General features: G+C 34.2%; 1 protein-coding gene across 5 annotated transcripts in view; it reads right to left on the reverse strand.

Annotated features, from left to right (window-relative positions):
* Ccdc91 (coiled-coil domain containing 91) overlaps positions 1 to 22,433 on the reverse strand; it is a 347,069-nt gene that overhangs the window by 158,084 nt on the left and 166,552 nt on the right. For all 5 annotated transcript variants that reach the window (XM_074083034.1, XM_074083030.1, XM_074083031.1 and 2 more), the window contains one exon: positions 12,955 to 13,062. In XM_074083034.1, coding sequence (XP_073939135.1) covers positions 12,955 to 13,062 — 108 coding nt within the window. The remainder of the gene's footprint in view (positions 1 to 12,954; positions 13,063 to 22,433) is intronic.

The raw sequence follows: 22,433 nt of genomic DNA on the forward strand, positions 1-22,433 counted from the left end.
AAGGCTACATTTCTTTATACAGGTTGCCACTCAAAACCATGTCCAAAGAATGCTGTTGTTATGTCAATGCTGCTTTTATGTCAGCCAGTCCAGGATCGTTCATGATGCTGCTAAGAGACTTTGGGAACACAATGCCAATCTCCAACAATGAACAAAGGACAGCTGGGAACAGTGGTCTTCCTGAGCTAAATGAATACAATGGATCTTCCTTCTACTAGGACACCATATTTTTCCATTGTGACCCTGCCTTCAAAACAGGAGGGGATTAGATTTCCTCACTGCAGAAAAGAGCAGGCTATGCCTCTTCCTAGAAGAGGACTGGTGTTTCTTCACCAATAAGTTTGGCATAGTTAAGGACAGGATAAAAACAAAACAAAACAAAACAAAAAACCTCAGGGATAGGGCATAGCAGCTAACATCCTCACAGCCTGCTGATATTCATTCTTCCTTGTACCATGGCTCATCCTGCTCATGGTTCCTCTCACCCTTGTTTATCTGGCTGTAATGTTCCTACCATGCCTCATCAATATCCTCCAAAAATTTTTACAGGAACATATTACTGCCATTTCTTGGGCTACCTCAGGAGCAGTTCAAGGCCATCATGCTTCTACAAACTCTCCAGGTTCAACAACCCCTCACATGGCCCCTAACCAGCAGGAAGTAGCCAGAAGACAGGCCAGGGTCCCCATGCCACGTGTGTGTGTGTGTGTGTGTGTGTGTGTGTGTGTGTGTGTGTGTGTGTGGAGCCTGGAATGCTGGAACGTTGGGAAACACTGAACCAATGCAAATGCTGGAATTGCTGGAATGTCCAGACAGCAAAATGCATGCCCATCCAACTCCAATGACCTTCCCGCTGATGTCCAGCACCTCCCCCAACCTCCTTCCAAACCATCTTACCTAATGCCCATCCTCCTCCAACCCTTTTCCTGCCACAGGATGTTTAAATCCTTAGCCTGTAAGAAAGGCGTGCTCTCACCCCTCCCAGAGTGTTACTCTGATGGCCAAGGGTCCCTCTCAGGTCTCTTCTCTTAATAAAGACCTGCAGATTCTTTCTCAGTATGTCACTTTTCTGCTTCTTCACTTCCTTTCACACACACACAAAAATGATCACTCATCGAAGATTAAATAAGTCTTTGGTCTCACTGACAACATAATTCAAATTAAAACACCAAAAAGATTCTTTTTAGAACTAACAAAGCTGATTCTCAAATTTATGTAGTCAGATATCACCTAACTAGAGGGATATGTTCCAAAAGGATTTGTTAGATGATTTTGTCACTGTGTAAACATCATGGACTGTATGCACACAAACCTAGACGGTATAGCTCAATCACTTGACATGAACTTTTACAGCAATCAAGAGATGTGGTGAGCATAAGATACAAGCGGCTGTTGTCAGTGTGACATAGCATACTGTCTTATGCCAAGTTTTTATAACTAGAAAGAGCATGCCCTAATGATAAAAATTAGTAAGTATATAAGCTAGTAATGTAATTCCTTATTATCATTACCAAGTATTATACGCCATATATAACTGTATGTGCTATACTTTTATATTACTATCAGCACAGTAGGTTTGGTTATATTGTCATCACAACAAATATGTGAGTAATATATAGAGCCTTGCACTATAATGTTACAATGGCCTTGACAAAATTACATGATAGAAAATGTTATATGGCACATGACTACTGAAAAACAAGGGAATAAATAGTCAAAAAGTTAGGTAAAAGAAAACAAGTTGAAGAAATTATTACTGATTTCAAGATTTACTATAAAGCTACAGTATATAATGAAATCAGTTATTAAACCTTGATACCACATTTTCTGTTATTTTTGTGTTTGATTTATTAATTTTAAAGATATGTGATATAGCAACTTCCAAAATCAATGGGAAAGGAATTCTTTGAATTTTATAGGACATAATTCCTTAAAAAAAAAAAAAAAACTACCAAATGTTAATAGTCATTATAGCCAGATTTAAAATGAACACTTTTTTTTCCAAGAAGAAAACCTTAAAAAATCCATGTATTACTGAAATATTCTTTCCATTTGAGGAGAATAGACATCCCTTGAATAAAAATAATAATAAAAAAAACTAATCAAGAGATGGGTCCATATAGCTATAGCTATTAGCTAATAAGCATTACCATCCAGGAAGCACTGTGAGGTAGGCTAGAACATAGGATAATATGCCCATGGAACTCCTCAGATCTCATGTAATTATTCTCAACACATTTCATGCTAAACTCCTTATCTCAGCCCACCTGCTATCCTTTATTACCATAATTGTAAGACAAAGCAAGGGGGCCCTGTGCTCAGGCAAAGCAAGTTCTTGTTTTCTATAGCATCAAAAAATTAGCTATAGAAAACTCCAGCAAGGTAAAAGTGAAAAAAGTTTATTTGCCAAAAAGCAAAAGTGAAAGAATGCTCTTAAGCCAAGAAGTGCTTCCAGCAGCAGCAGGGTCCGGAAACTGGATACCCTCAAGGAAGTTGGGGAGACTCCTTTTATTCTCCTTGTCAGGCTCCATGATTCTAGATCTTCCCAGGGCAGCTGTTTCTGGGCTGGTCCTCTGTGGTTATCAGAAGCAGCTCTCCCAAGGTCTTGACTGTCCCAGTTTTAACACTGTCTTTGTCTCAGGGCTGCCATTTTAGCTCTCCTTCAATTATCCCTCAGACAGAAACATGACTACTGACTACGACCTACTGCAAGTACCACCCTAGTCAGGGACCACCAAAAACACTCCCAACTTGCCCAAGAAATGCTCAAGTTTTTCCTCCTCTCACAGGGTAGTGTGATCTTTTTAAAAGGCCTTATAACAAAGAGAGCTCTCTCTCTACCTCTGGCATACACCTGACCCACCAAGGCCTTATTGTAACTTTTTTCCCTAACCTTTAATAAACTTTTATTATCACACTCACTACATCTGAAGCAGGACAGATAGATGAGAGGAAAAGGAAATGATATTTTAATAAATATTTAATGTCAGACTCTTGACACTGAAACAAGGAGAGCCAAAACAGCTAGCCCCCTCCCATCTCCTTTTAGATGCTAAGTTACAGGAACAGGGAGATAAAGAGGAGCTACTTACTTCTGCTTTCCTCTTAGAAATGTTAAGGAGCTAGAAGGATCCTTGGATGGGTGGAGAATAATCTTTTCTAGGAATGGGAAATTCTAAAGCATCCTATTGTCTCTGATATAGGGTGTGATTTGGGAGTGTGACTCTTCCCTTTTTTGTCAGCCATATCAGCCACCAGGATCCATTATCTTTGACCACATGTACTTCCTCAACTCCCCACTTATAAAACTAGGAGTTGAGGACCACCATTTTGAGTCTCTGCTCCCATTTCCTGTGTGGGGAACAGGAAATGTTTCTCTTTTCCTCTTCCTTCCTTTGTCTATACTTTATCCTGTTATACTGAAATAAATCTTTGCTAAAACTTTCACCTTGTGAGACTCTTCATTGTGAGACACCTTGAAATGCTTTTCAATGTTTGTGGCTCTCAAGGACCTGTGATTTTGTGTGGAATCTGGGAGCTGTGCAAGCCCCTCATCTGTCCTTTGGTGACACATCTACATATCCTGCTTGGATATATCCACATAGAATATAAGAATCAGCAACTACAACAACAGCATCTATGAGGAAGGTACTAAAATTAGCCTAATTATGAGATTTTTAAAATAAGAACCATAAGGAGTCACATAGCTGACTAAATCCAAATAAAGAATACAGAACTTCTTAGCTCAAAAAACACAAAAAAAGCCACATCTATTTTCCTCCACCCTATTGGTTTAACTAATTTTAGGGTAAACACCAGAACTTATCTGGATAGTAGAATTCTGTTAAGAGCTTAAAATTTGGTAAATCAAGAATGAGAGTTGCTAGATGTGAGCAATAAAAAAACAATATTAAAACAGTTTTTGGTTGTCACTGAGAAGGACCACTTAATTATGAATGTTAAAAATGTAGATTACTTTAGCTTCTGCTAAATCATAAAGAACCAAAATAATGAGGGAAGAAGTGTGTTAATCTGAATAGTTAACAAACACCCTCACAATACCCATTATCAAGAATATCTGCAAAACAATGCCCAAAAACAATGCTTCCTAATATTACAGAAACAAAACAATAACCTGGGTTCTTGCCAAAAATAAATAAAAGGCATCAAGAGTATGAGGGAAGATGTAACATGGTTTTATACTAAGAGAAACACGTCTGGGAAAATCCTATGGACTCTACAGAAAAGCTGCTAAAAGTAATAAGGAATTTCTATTGTTATTATAGGATATAAGGTTAAAAAATTAATAAATTATATCTATGTCATGATAAAAATCATTTGATAGTTGGAAGCATAAAAAAAGGCTAATTTTATAGATTAAAAACAGTAATATTGGCAATTAGCTATAGTTCAACCTCAAATATTCCTTTATGCTTTTTGGATAACACATCAGACTTGGCAGGAAAGGAAGCATTATTAACAAGTAGTTCAAGGAATTTTGAGAATAATGAAAATTTTAGAAAAATTACCAAAAGGAAGAAATTAAGAAAGCAAGATTCCTAAATCATGAAAATTATAACCAGCCCCAGTCCCTCTATAGCAGAAATTGGCTGACTTCAGTTTCTACTTCAAATGTAAGGAACACAGCAGTACCCAGTCCTTCATACATTGTTTATGTCTGTTTGCTTCCTCACCATATTATCAAATTTAAAGAGTTGCAACAACCTAAAATACTTACTATCATCTATTTAGAAAAATGTGCCAACCTTTCTTTAAAGCAACCACAAAAGTAACAAAAAGAACTGCAGACCGTAAGTTAACAAAAGACATAAAATTGTATCATTATAACACTCAATTTGAAAGCAAGCAGAGGACGGAGAATAAAAACATGAAACAAACAGAAAACAAATAGCAAGACAACACACTTGAAGCCCAAAACATCAGGAGTCACAGTAAATATGAAGGGTTTTTTAAAACACAAGTAGAAATCAGCAATTGTTGGAAATATACCATGTTAACAAAAATAAAAATAAAGATGGATGACTTATATAAATATGGTACAGAATAGATTTCATAACAAAAAATATTACCATTGAAAGAAATGAGCATTTCATAGCAGTAAAGTGACAACTATGAAAAGGACATAATTCTAAATATGAATGCTTCAAAAACAAATGGGTAAAATCTTCTAGGAAAAAAAAAAATAAACCTGACAGAAAAGCAGGGAGAACTACTAATATTGAAAGGCAGTAAGATATTTCAACACCTCACAATGGCAACATAGAATGCTTGAACAGGACCACCAAAAAAACCTTATCTGAATGATACTAAAAAAAAAGAAAAGAAAACTAGCAGTTGATGTACAATCTTTTCAAGTAGACAAAGAATATTTACCAAGGCAAAACATTCTGACCCATAAAGCAAATCTAAACAACACACTGAAATCATATGAAGTATGTTCTCTTGTCTATGCTAGAATAAGATTAGAAATCAATAATGGAAATATAACTGGAAAACTTCAAAGTATGTGGAAACTAAATAAAATACTTCAAATCTCACTGTTAAAAGAAAAAAATCAAAAGATAACTTGAAAAGGATTTTTAATCAAAAATGAAAATATGACACTTGAAAATGTGACACACACACCTAAAGTAGTGCTTAGGAAGAAATTTATGTCATTACAAAGTCTTCAATGACATAAGGCTCTACTTACCACAATGGAAAAAACATAAACTGAATTCCAATTAGGTATTAGAAATTAAATAATAAATTTTAGAGTAGGAATTACATAGAAATCAAAAAATAAAAATGAAAACCCAATGAAACTAAAGCTGGTTTAAGTAGTTCACAAAAACAAACAAAAACCTGTTACCCCTGTATTAGATTAAACAAGAAAAAAGAAGACAGAGTTACCAATATCAGGACTAAGGTAAGACATATGACTGAAGTTTCCACATGTTTTAAAAGGATAGCAAGAGAATGTTATGGAAAAACTTAATCACACACATATATCTCTATTTACATTTCAATGTATGCAAGGATAAATATTTACATACATGTATGACAATATAACATGTATTTTTGGAATAAAACTAGAACCAAAAAAAGAATATGCATAGCTAAAATGATATAATTTTATATCAATTTGATATTATGATAAAATGATACCACTTGGTAATAAAACTGAATGCTTTCTTCATGTGGTTAAGCAACAGGCAAAACTATCCAGTTCTCACCCTTCTCTGTTAATACTGTACTAGAGTTTCAGGCAATAAGACAAGAAAAAAAGTAAAAGGCATCACAAATAAGAGGGAAGATATAACAATGGCTTTATCCTAAGAGAAACATGTCTGAGAAAATCTTATGAACTCTACAGAAAAGCTGCTAAAACTAATAAGCAATTTTGATCATTATTATAGGATATAAGATCATAAAATCAATAAATCATATCTGTGTCATGATAAAAATCACTTGATAATTAAAAATGAAAACAAAAACTATACAAGTTTAAAAGCTAGTACTAAAATATGTGGCAATTAGGGATACATTTGACAATAGATACAGTAGACCTGAACATTGAAAACTTCAAACATTACTGGAGAAAACTAAAGAAGACCTAAATAAATAGAGTAGTGAACCATTTTCATAGATAGGAAGACTAAATATTGCAAAGATGCCAAATTCATATCAATTGATTGAACTCAATCATAGTCAACACATAAACATGTTTTGTAGAACAAATTCACAGGTGCAGTAAAATTTATGTGGAAATATAAAAGAGACCTAAAATAACCAAAGCAACTTTGAAATATAGGAACAATTTTGGAGGACTTGTACTATTTAAGACTAATAAAATATTCACAGTAAATAATACAGAGTAGTACCAGAGAAGAGATGGACACATAAAAGCTTCTGCACAACAAAAGAAATGGTCTCTAAATTGAAGAGACTGCCCACAGAATGGGAGAAAAATCTTTTCCAGCTATACACCAGACAAGGATTACCAGAATATATAGGGAGCTCAAAAAGCTAAGCTCCCCCCAAATCAATGACCCAATGCAGAAATGGGCAAATGAACTGAACAGAGCCTTTTCAAAGGAAAGAAGTCCAAATGGCTAAAACACACATGAAAAAATGTTCACCATCCCTGGCCATAAAGAAAATGCAAATCAAAACCACATTAAGATTCCACCTCACTCCTGTTAGAACAGCTACCATCAAAAACACCAACAACAAATGTTGATAAGGGTATGGGGAAAAAAGGAACTCCTCATACACTGCTGGTGGGAATGTAAATTAGTACAACCACTATGGAAAACAATATGGAGGCTCCTTAAAAAACTAAAAACAGAACTGCCATATGACACATACCACTCCTATCTCAAACAAGCCAGGCGTCATGGCAAGCAACTGTAACTCCAACAATTGGGAGGCATAGGTAGCAGGACTGTGAGGCAAACACAAGAAAAAACAGGAGACCCTATAAGGAAAATAACAAAAACACTCAAGTGGAAAAATACCTGCCTAGCAAATGCAAGACCCTGAGTTCAAACCCCACTACCACTAGGAGGAAAAAATTATTCAATGATACAAGAAGTCAGTTCTTTGAACTACTAAGCAAGACTCAACAAATGCAAATCATAGCAATGCTAACCAAAAAGAAAGATGGCGAGGACCCAAATTAATAAAATTAGAGATGTAAAAGGGACCATCACAATGAATACCAATAAAAGAAGAACACACACACACCCCTCACCACTATATCTTAAAACCATGCTGGAACTCCTTGCTAATTAACATAGAAGAAAAACAAATAGGAGCTGTACAGATTGGGGAAATAAAAGTATCTTTTTCCACACATGATGTGATGGCTTATGTAGAAAATCCTGAAAAGCTGACAAATTCCTGGAAATAATAAGTGATTACGGCAAGGTTATAGAGTACAAGGTTAATATACAAAAGTCAACCACTTTCCTGTACACTAGCAATGAACAAATGAAGTTTGAAATTAAAGATACAGTGTCATTTATATTAGCATCCCCTGAAATGAAACACTTAGCCATAAAAATAACAGAATATGTATAAAATCTATATATATAAGGAAAACTACAAAACTCTGATGAATTAAATACAAAATTACTATACAAATGAAGAGACAGTCCATGTTCATGGCTAGGAAGACTCAGCATTGTCGATGTGTCAGCCATATCTGGGGACATTTCTGGTTATCACCCTCCCATCTAGTAGGCAGAGATGAGGCATGCTGCTAAGCATTCTACAAAGCATAGGACAGTATTCACAATGAAGGATAATTCAGCCCCAATATCAGTAGTGCCGAGGTTGAGGAACAAGCAGTAAATCAATGGAATGAAATTAAGCGTCCAGAACTCTCTACTCACATGGTCATTCAACTTTCTCGAAAGGTGAAGTAATTAAAATGAAGAAAATCATACTCTTTTCTATAAAAGGTACTGGGATAAATGGATATTATTATGGGGTAGGGAGAGAATAATTTTAACCCCCAAATTAATTTTAAAAACAGATCATATACTTAACCTAAGAATATATACAAAACTTCCTGAAGAAAATAAAGGAGAAAATTTTTGAGAGCTATGATTAAGCAAAGATTTCTGCGATATATTAAAAGCATGATCCATAAAAAATAACAAATGTGAATTCACCAACACTAAAAGGTTTTGTCTAAAGATACCATTAAGAAAATGAAAGGGGGCCAAGCACAGTGGCTCATGGCTACAATCCCAGCTACTTGGGCGGCAGAGATTGGGAAAATCACAGTTTGAATCCAGCTCTGGCAAAAATGTGAGACCCTACCTGAAAAATAACTAAAGCAAAGAAGGGCAGGAGGCATGGCTCATGTAATAAAACACCAGAATAGCAAGTGCAAGGTCATAAGTTCAAACTCTAATACCACCAAAAAAGAAAATGAAAAGGTAGAAACTATGATAAAATATTCATAATGCATACCAAGGACTTATATATAGAATCTGCAAAAAATCTTTCAATTATTTATGAAGATAGACAATATAATGAGGTAAATAAATTTCACAAAAAAATGACATATGAATGGAAAGGAACCACATGAAAAAGATGCTAACCATCAACAGTCATCCAATGCAATCAGATGAGTTCCATTCCACAAGCTACCCTGAAAACTGCTAAACTGGAAAAGATTACAGCACCAAGTTCTGGGAGGGCAAGTCAAAGAGAACTCTCATACACATGCAGTAACAATGTGATATGGAATGAAACTCTGGAAAACATTCTGGCAGTTGGTTATGAAGGTAATATACACTTACCATATGATCAAGCAATTTAGATAAAAAATAAAAATAATAAAAACATATGTTCTCCTGCACAGATTTTATGCAAATATTCATAGGAGCCCCAAATTTTAAGCAATCTAAATATTTAACAATAAGCAAATAAACAAACAAAATGTTACATACTCACACAACAGAATACTATTCAGCAATCAAAAGGTAAAAATTATTAATACTACAACTACATGAATCAACTTCAAAATAAACATTCTGAAACAAAGAAGCTAGACACAAAAGAATATAAAGTGCATCATCATTTTATACAAAATTGTAGAACACATGAAACAAAGCAATAGCAAGAGAATGTAGAATAGTGGTTACCTGGGGCCAGAGATTATTGTGAGGATAGGAGGAAGACTTTGGAGGGCCATGAGACAACTAGAATTAATGGAAATGTTCTGAGACTTGATTAGGATGGTACATGTATGGGTATGAATATTTCTCAATTAAAGGGTCCATTTATTATGATGTAGATCATACCAGAAAAGTTGAAAGGTCTGGGGGATACAGTGAAATACAAAATAAATACACCACCTAGCTCTCATGGAATTTGTTTTGTAGTACTCAATTCATATTAAGTACTTGTGACTAAGAAAAGACACTAGGAGTCCATATGCTAAAAATGTAAATTGGTTGCTAACAACTATTTTTTTAAAGGTTTTCTTTTTTATAAAGCTAAAGGGTAATATTATAATATAGAAAATTGATCTTTCTTGTTTGTTTTGGTAGCATTCCATCCACATTTTTAGTAACAATAGATTGTATGTAGCATACTCTACATATCTTTTGGAAAAATTCAGATTTTACAAACACTGATGGAAAGTATCTGAAATATAATTCATGAGTGCCACAATTAGAGGGTATGAAATATATTTAAAATTATGTATAAACATGTATCTATATATACATATATAACATATATTCATACAACTACCTGTTGTAAACCCCCATTACATGCACACACACACACACACACATGCACACACACGTTAATCAGTTCTAGCATTGCTGGGACCACAAACAACTTAAGAGAGGAAAGATTTATTTTGTCTACAATTTCAGAGGTTCCAGTGGGTTTCATGGTGGGGTGGGCAGGGCAAATCAGCTCACGTCATAGTGGACAGGAAACAGAGTGGAAAAAGAAGGAGTATTTTTGACAAGGCATCATTAAAAAAAAAAAAAAAAGACCAGCTCAGCAACTAATTTGAATAAAAAACACAATTCTCAAGCATCACAGGCAAGGGAAATTTCACAGTTCAGAAATTTAGGGACTTGAACAAATGACCACTTTACAACTTTAATTTATAAAAGAAAAAACAGACCTTTCAGCAACAGAACAACTAAGCTTAGCCTTGCAGCAAGTGTATTAGTCACACATGATTAGAAACTTAATGGACTTAAGTATCTGGAAACAAAGCCCAGTAAAGCTGACATGGATGGTATTTACCTTCATTTGTATCAAATGGTTTAGAAATGAGAGACTTTAGGGATTTCTTTTACTTAGATTTTATAAGATGAGGTTATCTCCAACCAAATAAAGATGGAGACAGACAAACAAGCATGAGGTAGAAGCATATAAATACATCAAATTCAGGAAGCAGTTCTCTAAAACAACTATCACTGTGCCTTTAACAAATGGAGCTGGCTACAATAAAATAGATAAAAATGCAAAAGAATCATTAATCTCATTTTAGACTATTTGCTACTGAAAATGACCCAAGGACCCCAAATTTTCTAGATAGTAAGCAGACTGAGAAATAATACAATTCCTAAAATTCATATTAAGTATAGCCAACAAACATCTAAAACATTAAAAACCTACAATACCAAAAGAAATAATTCATTAGAATCTTGTCCTGAAAACAAAAAGAATCATGGTCCATAAAGCAGCAAACCCGACCCCCAAGGCAGGCACTTCTTTTTAATCTGTCAGTGAGACTATGTGATTGCTACATACTAATGATAGCTCTTTGTCTTCATTTCTTCACCTTTCCTATTGGGAGTATTTACAGCAAATACCCTACCATTGTCTTACCAATAAATATATACCAGCTATGTTGGAAGTAAATGGTTTATATCTAAGTTTCTAGTTTTTATGGTGAAAGCAGACCATACTTGGACCTAATAATGTAGACACCACAGCACATCAATGCCCTACTACTATCCAGAGATCCTGGACTTGGAAGTATGAAGTCATAGAAGAATGGAGCTTTCAAGTTTTCTCCTATGATGGCAGGACAATGAATGTGCCTGTGAGAAGAAGACACTAAGTATCTGTTGACCAAAAGATCAGAATGTGGGGTTTGTGCTGTTCAACAAATATCTCCGGTTCTTTACCACTACGTGGCCCAATTATGATTAGGTAGGGCCCTGTGGGTATAAAATGGGATTGGAAATATTACTTCCAGCCCAGAGTATTTAATCACCAATAAGAAATCTAACAGGGCTCTCTTACTCTGCAATGGTAACATATGGAAGTTATACTCTTCCTATGGTTTCTAAGGATAAGGACAACATGAGACCCAATCCTAAGACAACCCTCAATATACATGCAGTATGAATAAAATGTAAACTTTTGCTTTCTGAATTCAGAGTGTTTAGGACATAATCTGTTTTTTCTTGGCTAATATATACCTTATGCTGCTTCAACATTCTATGATCTTAATTCTTTTCTATTATTTTCTAACCATTTATAAAGTTATATATTTACCCCTGATAGCCTGGTATTTCACCAACCAAAATACTGTAATTGTTACATCAAATTTATAAAATTCCCTGTGTATTACTTCTAAGCCATTTATTAAATCAACACCAAAAAGTATTTAACAGAATACTTTTCTGTTAAATCACAATCTTGAGGATGAGGCAGCATATTCAGAAACCTCCAATGAATTCTGTGCTAAATTTTATATGCTAAATTGTAATTAATTTTCTTCCCATCCTATAAAACAGACCATTTAACTAAAGATGATTTAGTTTTCATCTTCCAAGTTTTATATTATTGAAAAGTGTTGCAAAGAACTTTTTGCATACATTATTTACTATGATACCTCCATAAATTCTCTTCAATTGTTCGCTCAATGTGAAGCAGCTCATCATTTATTCCTTTTAATATATTAAATAAAAAAAGAAAGAAAAATTCAAATAGAAACTAATGCATATATGGAACAAAAAGTAGCTCCAAAATAAATGTTTTGTTACCCCAGTAATATGCTATATGTTTTTAGTTTTTACCTATCAATTAAAATTAATTTAGTAAACCTTTAAAACCAAATGTTATTTATAAATCTTAGGTCACTATAAGTCATCCAGATGCCAGGATATATTCAGTCATCTCTTAGCTTCTGTTAGTTGGTGACTATTATTATAACAAGGTAATTAAAATTAGCATAATCCTTCATTTGGGGAGATAAACATATTTTAGGGCTTTAGGACTTTAGTCCTAGTTTGAATCCATCATAACTTAGGCTCTGAGTTTACATAAGCATATTTTTTCTCCAAAATACACCAAGGAAAGTAAATGGCACGAAACTGAATAAACAGCTCTAGAGCGCTCCAGGGAGGGGAGTCAGAAGAAAAGTATAAATATATGATGGATGTGCACTTTTATTACCTGAGCATTTAGCAGCTCCTCACACTTATGTGCTTGCTTCTCAATTGCAGAGATGTACTGTTTCTCTATAGCTTCTACTTGGTGCTCAACTGAAGACTGCAGTAGCGCCTAAAAACAGGCAAAAAAAAAAATCATTTGGATCAGGACAAAACAGTCTACTATTGACATGAGAATTTTCTGACAGTTGCACACATCTGAAATATGACACTCTTGTGCATTACAAAACATACATTTGTAAACAGAGAAGCACATTTATACACAGCACAACTTAAGCTTTCAGTTGTAGGTTTTCCCAAGGCCAATATTACAGAGGTTGTTGGCTCAGATATTCTTTCACACACCTTCTCCTTAAAAAGGCCAAGTCATAGAAAGTGATAAAGAGAGTGGGTAGTTCTGTTAAATATAAATTCAGTTCAGTTTCAGTGAAGACCACACAGGATGAAGAGCATATGAAAGCTGCTGGAAAAAAAGAAAAAAGAAAACGAAAAAAAAAAAAAAAGCCAGACATATTTCACTGGCTGACAAAACTCCACATCCTCTCGGCACACTGTAATATCCCATGGGCCAAGCATGATCTTCAAGACCACAAGGCAAGTAAAAGCAGATGGAAACTCTGAGCAGCTTCGAACATAAAAGACTGCCCCCCAGGAAATGCATGCCCCTAATGTGGACAGGTATTAGTCAAAGTGTGTGAGGCAGAACCTCAAGACACTCTTCATAAAAGGTAGTAAATAAAGTTTCAGAGACTGGACAAGCCTAATTAGATAATGCAAATTCTGGAGCCAGAATAAGATAAATATAAAGATGTTACCACTGTCCTAAGGAAAGACAAATCAGCATGTGAAGATGTTCCACTCACTCATATCCTTTCTGAAGATATTTAGAATATTATAATCTTTTTCATCTTTTTAAAGCTTTACTCATGTTATACTAACATGCTCCTGATAATATCTTACATGCTATTTAAAAATCCTAAATCATTCTATAATATGCATTCTACCATACACATAAGCTCTTTTACCAAATATTCTATTTTTAAAGGTCTGTACGGATAATAAACTACTCATAACCAGAATAGTAAGTTGAAACAGACACATCTTATAGAAAACAGACCCTTGGCGCATTCACCAGCAAAAGAAAAATAAGCCAAATCTCTTAATCTTTGTTTTGAAAATAGATTTATTCAATTGGAAACAACATACATTAAGATACTAAATAAATATGCATGCATTTTTTAAAGACAAAAATAGTTTTAAACCTCTGGATAAGTCTCAAATTCTCAGAAAATTAACTTTCTTTTTCAGTGGAAGACTACCTGATAATGCCACTACGCTGACAATTAGGTAGTCACCAATAGGAAGCTGCAGAATTACTAGCAACTTCTGTTGAAATTAGATAAAAATGCAAGATTTATAAAATATCTTCTAAAGATTCTATAATGGTTAATTTATGTAAAGCACTAAAAGTTAATCCTCTTATACTATGATGAAAGAGTAAATCTTTACCTTTGGCAAAGCATAGTATTTGTTGCATTTTAAGTTTTTAATTAAAGAATGATATAGGTAATTCCCTTGGAATATTCACAGCTTCTTTTGTAATGATAAAAATGCCATTCTTTTTTGAAATGTGGGATATGACAGAGTTGTTTTGTTTATGGAAAGGACTGTCCACAGCTAAGGAAAGGATTAGTTCCATAGTTAAGAAACACAATTTGGTCAGTATTTTTGATTGATTTGTACATCAAGTACTCGTTGTTCCTTTTCTTCCAAATATTCAGGGGAATGATGAGTCAAGCAAGAACCAAAGCTAAGGTGTTGGCGCATAAAGAACAAAAGCCACTGGATTCTGACAGTGCAAACATCTTGGCCTTAGTCATTCATATCTATATGAAATGGGACCAAGATAGGCACCTACAGATTTAAAAAAGCAAAACTGTAGTCACTGAGTTCAACCTAATATCGAAGACAAACATGATAATGATACCACGCAAGCATATACAGGGTGCAGATAAAAGAAAGCAAAAATGCCCGAAGCCTGCCTAGGTGGCTCAGCACTGAACAGAGAACATAAAATAGATTGAAAAAGAAAAAAAAAATAGCTATGACATAGAAGCTACAGTTAAGAATGCAGATAAATGTTAAGACAGAAAGGTGGAAAAGTAGGTAGGTGCAATATACTGAAAGACCTAGTGTGCTAAACAAGATTTTAAAATTGACTCATGCTACTCAATAGAATTATTAGAGCCAGAGTCCAAGCACTTGAGGTAATTTCCAAAAACTATCCTTTCCTCTAGAATATTAACCATTGTGAACATACGTACAAATACATATTTGTAGTAAGAACTTGTTTTTATGGCTTGTTGTATTATTATGTCACCTAACATTCATCTTCCAATGTGATACAGCACAATTTAAATGTCTCATATATTTTATATATTTTACATATATTTTAAGTCTTAACATTTCTTAACCTAGTGTTTTCCTCTGTAATTTCTCTACAGATACTAAAGACACAAAGAAGCTTTCCTTGGGTGTGTTCAACTGTAAAAACAGAAGAATTATGTCTGTTCTAGTCTATTGCAAACTATTCTTAACATGCAGAAAGCATTAAGATCTTGTGGTATATCTAGGGAGAAACCTAACATGCATGACAATATATTCTATATGGAAAAGAATGCTACCAAAAGCAAGGACTGTTTTGGTGATTTTCAACACATTTAGGGCTTAACCATAGTTCTATCAGAGATAGGCAGATATCCCAGGGAATTTAATTTAATAAATGTGAGGAAAACCGTTTATTGCAATTTAAGAATAGTAATTTTAAGGATTCTATTACTATAAGAACTACCTCTTATTCAACTTTATACAATGCATATTCATTACACAATGCATACACATTACAGTGTCTTGGACATAACATGGATTTGGTGAGTAATGATCCTTGTGTGAAAATTGATATTAAAAATGTAGTATCAAGAGTACTCATATTTATTGGAAAGTTCACTAAGCTTCAAATTATAACTACCAATTCAGTTACCAAAACTGTTATGAAAGCCAAGCAAGGTAGTACACACTTATAATCCCTCCCTCCCTCTTGGGACACTGAGGTTGGAGGATTCTGAGTTTAATACCAGCTTGGGCTACACAATGAACCTTGTCTCAAAACAAAGCAAACATACGTGTGTGTGTGTGTGTGTGTGTGTGTGTGTGTGTGTGTGTGTGTGTGTGTCCTGCTACCTATTATTAAATTCATTTAATCCTTAATCCCTACTAGCAATCTCAATTTTCAAGTTATTATTTTAGATGAGAAATATCCATTCTTTCTACTCCAAGGCTCAATTGCTAGTAAATAAAAGGATTGTAAGCCCTAAGAAGGAAACGTATGTTATAAAGTCTATAATTCCTTAATTATTTGGTATACATACCCTAATATATTTACCAACTAATATTTAGTTGAACCTCATATGGCCACTTAGTCTGTTAACATCCAGTTTCTCTACAGTACTTACACTCCCCATTTTACCATGAGTAGAATGACACCAATAGTGTTCATGTGATGGCAGTGGATTAGATTTGACTCTGCATGTCTCTCTTGGTTATCAACTTGCCCTAATCCAAATGAGCCTAGGCTAATCAAAGACATCTTTTGTCAATTCAAGAGTCTAAAATTTCAATCTATAGCTTTGGCAGCTTTACTTAAGGAGAAAGTGCCAGTTTCACTCTACTCATTCACACACGTACACACATGCACAGGTGCAGGTGTGGTTTTCTTAGAAGCGAAACATTAGGCATCTCAGAAAACAGCACTTATTCATATTAGAAACTTTTGCTGGGATACAAACAGAAATAATGTCATCAAAACCTATCATTGAGAGGTGATTTTAAAGTGCAATATAAAAAGGGCAAGGGGATATCACTCTCTGAGACAAAGACTTCAACCTAGATGTGGAGCTTTCATTTACTCCATCCTGGCTCCAGATTCAAGTTCAAATTCATGGTTTCCTGCTACGCAGTCTGGCAGAAGCTAGGCAACATTCAGACCTTGTGACTATAGGTACATATTTTTCAAAAGTAATTGCCAGATTTCTGAGGCAAGATAATGATAGATTCAGTTCTTTCATTTTAGGAACACAGAACAGAAACTATTATCTAAATTTTTGGAAAAACTGGATTAAGAAACAGAAGATTTCTCTCTTCCTTTTTTCATAATTTTTTTAAAAAGGAAGAGAAATAACAAAGCCATGCTGAGGCTGCTGAAAAAATCTATCCTTTTTCACATCAAAAACATTTGAAGTTGCAGAAATTCTCAGGTTTTTCTATGTATTTGAGTAACAGTGCAGTGTTACTATACAATTCAAAATGAAAAATGTTAAATTTTGGGTGTAGATCTAAACATGGAAACTCAATATAGTCTAGCCATGCTATAAAGTGCTTTGGAGGCTGAGAAAGCCAAAGAAAACCTTCAGGGCAGAGGGAATCATTCCTGTTGGCCTCGTTGTTAAGAGAATCTAGTAACATAAGAGTTGTTACCTCAAACACCACAAAAGTCTCCCAGAGAAAATTTCTTTTGTGCCATGGACAACACATTAAAATTAAGAAGTTTCTAAAATTAAGTACAGCACAGAGACTCTGCATGTCTGCCTTCCAGATGCTTTAACTTGCTGATACACTGCCAGATGGATAGACCTCTCTCTCAGATGCCTTGTGACTTGAATCAGAGCAATAGTTTCAGTTAAAAAGAAAAAGAAAGGAAAAATGAATTCCAAGTGGAAGAACCTCTTCATACTCTTTCAAAGGATTAAATCAAGTGCTTGATTGTTAATACAGGAAAGGCCTTTGCATCTTAATTTCCAAAATAAGAAATCTGAGACCACGAGAAGACTGACACTTACCTGGGTCAGAAATGTTTGGCTTAAATATACACATTTGAACTCTCCAAGAAGGCAGTGATTTTGTTAAGCTGAACTCTTCATCCAGCCTCAAGTGAACTGGCTTTTATTTAAAACTCTTTTCTGCTTGTTGACATGCATTTGATCAAGGGCACTGTGTTTTTCTGTGTCTCTGATTCCTCATACAATAAATAGGAAGAATATCAGAGCTTCGTCTCCAGTAGCTATATCAAATAATGTCAGTTAACTTAATTCTTCATGTAAGTGATGATATTTTGAAATAACATAGTTATAACAATTTTCTGATTTTAGATTTTAAATTCCTCACTTTTTTTAGGATGTATGAAATTTATGCTCTATGGATTCAAGTTGGGATCTAACATGGCTTTTTCGGTTAGTTGGACTGAAGATAATTAAAACATTTCCCTTAAAATTAATTGTGATCCAATTATCTAATATAGAATTTAAAGAATAGAAAAGAACTTCCCACATGTGGAAAAGCCATCCATATTTACAGAGTAATTACAGGCTTGTTTTAAAACAATTTTATTAGACGCACACTGACAAAGACTAAAGAGAATAATTTTGTAACTTAGATGACAGTAGTGAAACACTTCCATTAGGTTCTTTTCAACTAACAAATTAACATTAGCATGTTATAGAAGTGATTACATTAAGGGTAGTATCTAAAATACTTATAATCTATTGGTTTGGGTTTTTACATAGAAAAAAACAGCATCTCTAGAGCTGAAGTAGGTGCCAGTAAACTAAGCTCTAGCTGAATGAAAGAAGGAAGCCCCAAAGGGGACAAGACACCAAAGAGTCTCAGAGAACCTGACAGTAGTTCATGGAAGCATCTTAGTATTATAAGATGGAATAAAGTGAACTTTCTGGCTTAACATTAGTCCAGACTGGGTTTTACAATGAAATAACGACCAAAAGAATTGCCTTCATAAGGGCAGTCACCCAGATAGTGGTGAGAGTAAAATTTAATTTTACCACTAATATTTTCATATATTTGAATTTCACACTGAATACATATGTGACCATGTCAAAAATTAAGATATTTTTATAAGTCAAATCCTGATAGTCCCTAATACTTTATCATTGGTATAAAACTCAATATTCTCATAGAAAGCTGACTGCCTAAAAAATAGGGAATAAAATCAAAATCAGCCTTCCAATCTTGTGGTAGTGTTACACACTAATGATATAAAACATACATGTTAAAATGATGCTCTGCCAACTATTATTTGTTATTGCATGAATTTAACCATTGTCTTCATATCGTTTCAAACAGGCAAAAAATTTAAAAATTAAAAGTATACTTTAACAGTCATCATCTTTACAAATATCTTTAAAAAATAAGGATTTTTACATATCCTTAGTTGGCTGTAGGAAATTTAATGAGTATAAGAATGTCAAACTTTCATAAGGTTATTTTCTCTGCTGAGAAAAGCTATGGCATATGAACTTTCACTAACAGTACTGCAGGTGACAAATGAATAAAAAAATCTAACAATTCTTTCCCTAGTCCAATTAAGTAATGCTCTCAAGGCACTTTCTAAAACTGAAAAATGTCTGAATCTAGGCAGCATTTGCTGATGATCTAGTTTGTTAGAGTAATGAAAGCTTAATTAATACATTGTATGATCAGAGTAGTTATGAAGTGCATTATTTACAGATCAACCATATGATGGCTCCTCCAGAATCATTAAAACAGGAAGACTTAGATTACAGGATAGACACAGCAGACTTTCAACTCCATCAGAACATGTCAAGAGTCACTAGGTTAATATTTAAGGACAGAATTATTTATAGATTCATAGACCTCAGAAGACATTAGTAGAGTAACTTAATGTTTTATAAAAAGCAGAAATCTGTAATTAAACAATACATGGGTACAATAAGAATGACATTGATAATATCTATAATCCCAACTATGCAGGAGGTATAAGTAGGAGGATCACAGGCCAGGCCAGCTCAGGCAAACAACATGAGACCCTATCTGAAAAGGTTGGCATGTAGCTCAAGTGGTAGACAGACTGCCTAGCAAGCACAAGGTCCTGAGTTCAAACACCAGTACTGCCCCAAACAAACACACGCACAAATACAGTCTTCCTTTTCATTACTTTGGCTGATTTCCAATAAGAATATAAATGCAAATCTTAAATCTATAATAAAACAAGTTTTCTTGCAAGTTTTCCAATGTTTTTTGTTTTTGGCCTCAAGAGAAAAACCACAAGAATAGCCTTGCATGCAAGATTTTGGCTTAGCCCAGGAAACGCAGAGGCACACAATAGCTATTCTCAACTACCAAACCTTTCTCAGCCCTTCACTGAGGTCAAGTTTGGTGGGAGGGATAAGAAAGGACAAGCCAAGTCGTTAATTCCAAGCCAGTCACTGGTATCTAGCATGCTGTTAGGCCAAACTTCACTGGCAACGGGAAACATCTTTAGTGGTCCAGGAAAAGTCTGATTATATGATAAAACTTGGAATTTATGAGAATTCTTATTCAGTCAAGTAACTGAAACTATAAATTTTGTATTAACAAAATGACAAATCTTAATAAAGATATTGACAGGTCTCACGTATCATAATTTTTACTCTTCCTATCTTTGAACACAACCTTAGCAATATCTAATCTGGGGAAATATTCAAAGAGAAAACAAAGTTTTTCTCCCCTGTTGGGAAAGAACTTTATATAATACAAGTAATTCTACACCCTGGGAAAAACTTGTCTCCTAAATGTAATATGCTGTCTCTTATAAAACAGTACAACAATTCAAGAGTTCAAATAAAACACTAGCAAGTGGATGCTTCTGCAAAATGAAACACAGCAGTAATGTGATGCCCTAGACTACCATGTAACATATGTTATATTGCTAAAATTCAAAGCAATCCTTATCAGGAGGAATTTAAGGCATATTTAACATTTTTAGTAAATGCAGAGAGCACCAGCGCTACCAATAAAATAAAGGTTGATTTACATGGGAAGTTAGTAAATCCAGAATTTTCAAGATGATTTCAGAGCAACTTTATGTAGCAATTTTGCATCATTTTTCAGAATACATAGCAGAACTTCAATGTTTTCTATAAGATTCAATATCCCAAATACTAGAGAGAAAAAAAAAACATCAAAAAATCCTCTTCATAAAATGAGGTAAGACTTTAGAAAAGAACCTGCTCACTCCTCATCTCATGAAAACAGGGGGAGATTCAGCCTCACTACTCATGTGCTCAGCAATGCACTGTTTTTAGTATCTGAAGGTAATGGCAGAGTTAACGTCATACGTTAGTCAAGCTACAGAAATGAAGGCTGCAGAGGGGAGAATGGGGCATGTGTCTGTGTGTACAACTGTGCTGAAGAGATCGTGACAGGTGTCAATATCTTACAGGGGTGCATTTTAAAATTTGCATGCTACTTGCCACACTGTGTACAAACAAAACATGTGAAGAATGAAGAATGCCCTAGACTTTGAGAACATAAAAAATCTTTTAGTTCCGATGAACATGATAATCAGTAACTAATTTTCATGTCAACAAAAAATGGTATGTCAAATGTTTAGTTTAGCTGCCTACAAAAGGGCCAGGAAATACAATACACCTTTAAATTATTAAATTTATAATTTATTAGGTGTTTGCATAGAAACATTAAACCATGCTGCATTTTCTTTTTTGCCTTTTAAAGGCTATTTCTTTCTAATTAGCATGTTAACTGATCTGTCAAGTATGTCAAAATTCCATAATGTTCCAACACTTCTTCTGTCTGGTATGATCTGCAAAATGTCTAAATCCTTTAAGCTTAAATAATAACCAAAACAATAGGGAGTGTAACCTCACTCCAAAAATAAATAAGGTGAGCCAGAACCAGGAAAGTCACTTATAAATGTCACTGGAAGATGGAATTAAAAATTTGCATATAACAGCTTCAAAAGGGAAAGCCTTTAGACAACTAATTTATGTCAAATACCATGTTATCAAAAGAGAAAAAAAAAGGAGTAGGAGGCTGCTATCATTGCATTGCAAAAGAAGATGCTGTATACAGTAGTAAAAGAAAAATTTTAAGCAAAAATATATTCATGCCTTATTTGTATCAAGTTGGAATTTTTAATGAACTGAGCTCAAAGTGAGAAAAAATAAAAACAGCATGTTGAGCTTAATTTCTTGAGGGCTTTCCACTCATTATTAGAGCATGCTAACGGAAGTTTGGCTGAATTTTAACACACTGAGTCAACTAAGTAGAGTCTTTGGAAAATTCTTCAAAAAAGTTATTCAGAGCAAAAAGAAATACCATTCTGAAAATGGATTAGCATTTAAAATGACTTTACCTCAAGTATTTACATATACTGTATTAATTAAAGATATGCATAGGAAGATATCTTGAATAGGAAAACAAGAAGCAAACCCATGTGCAAGAGGATATTTTTCCCTTTAAGAAGACAAGGTACTTATTTCTTTGGTTATACAGTTACATCTATTTAAGCAAAAATGTCTGTATTTTTCCATGCATGACTTTCTTTGATAGCCCTCTGTGCCAATCCTCCACTACGAAGAATTTTCTTTTTTTACTGTGATTATATATTCTACA

The sequence above is a fragment of the Castor canadensis genome, chromosome 8 (genome assembly GCF_047511655.1).
Source record: "Castor canadensis chromosome 8, mCasCan1.hap1v2, whole genome shotgun sequence".
Taxonomy (NCBI): domain Eukaryota; kingdom Metazoa; phylum Chordata; class Mammalia; order Rodentia; family Castoridae; genus Castor; species Castor canadensis.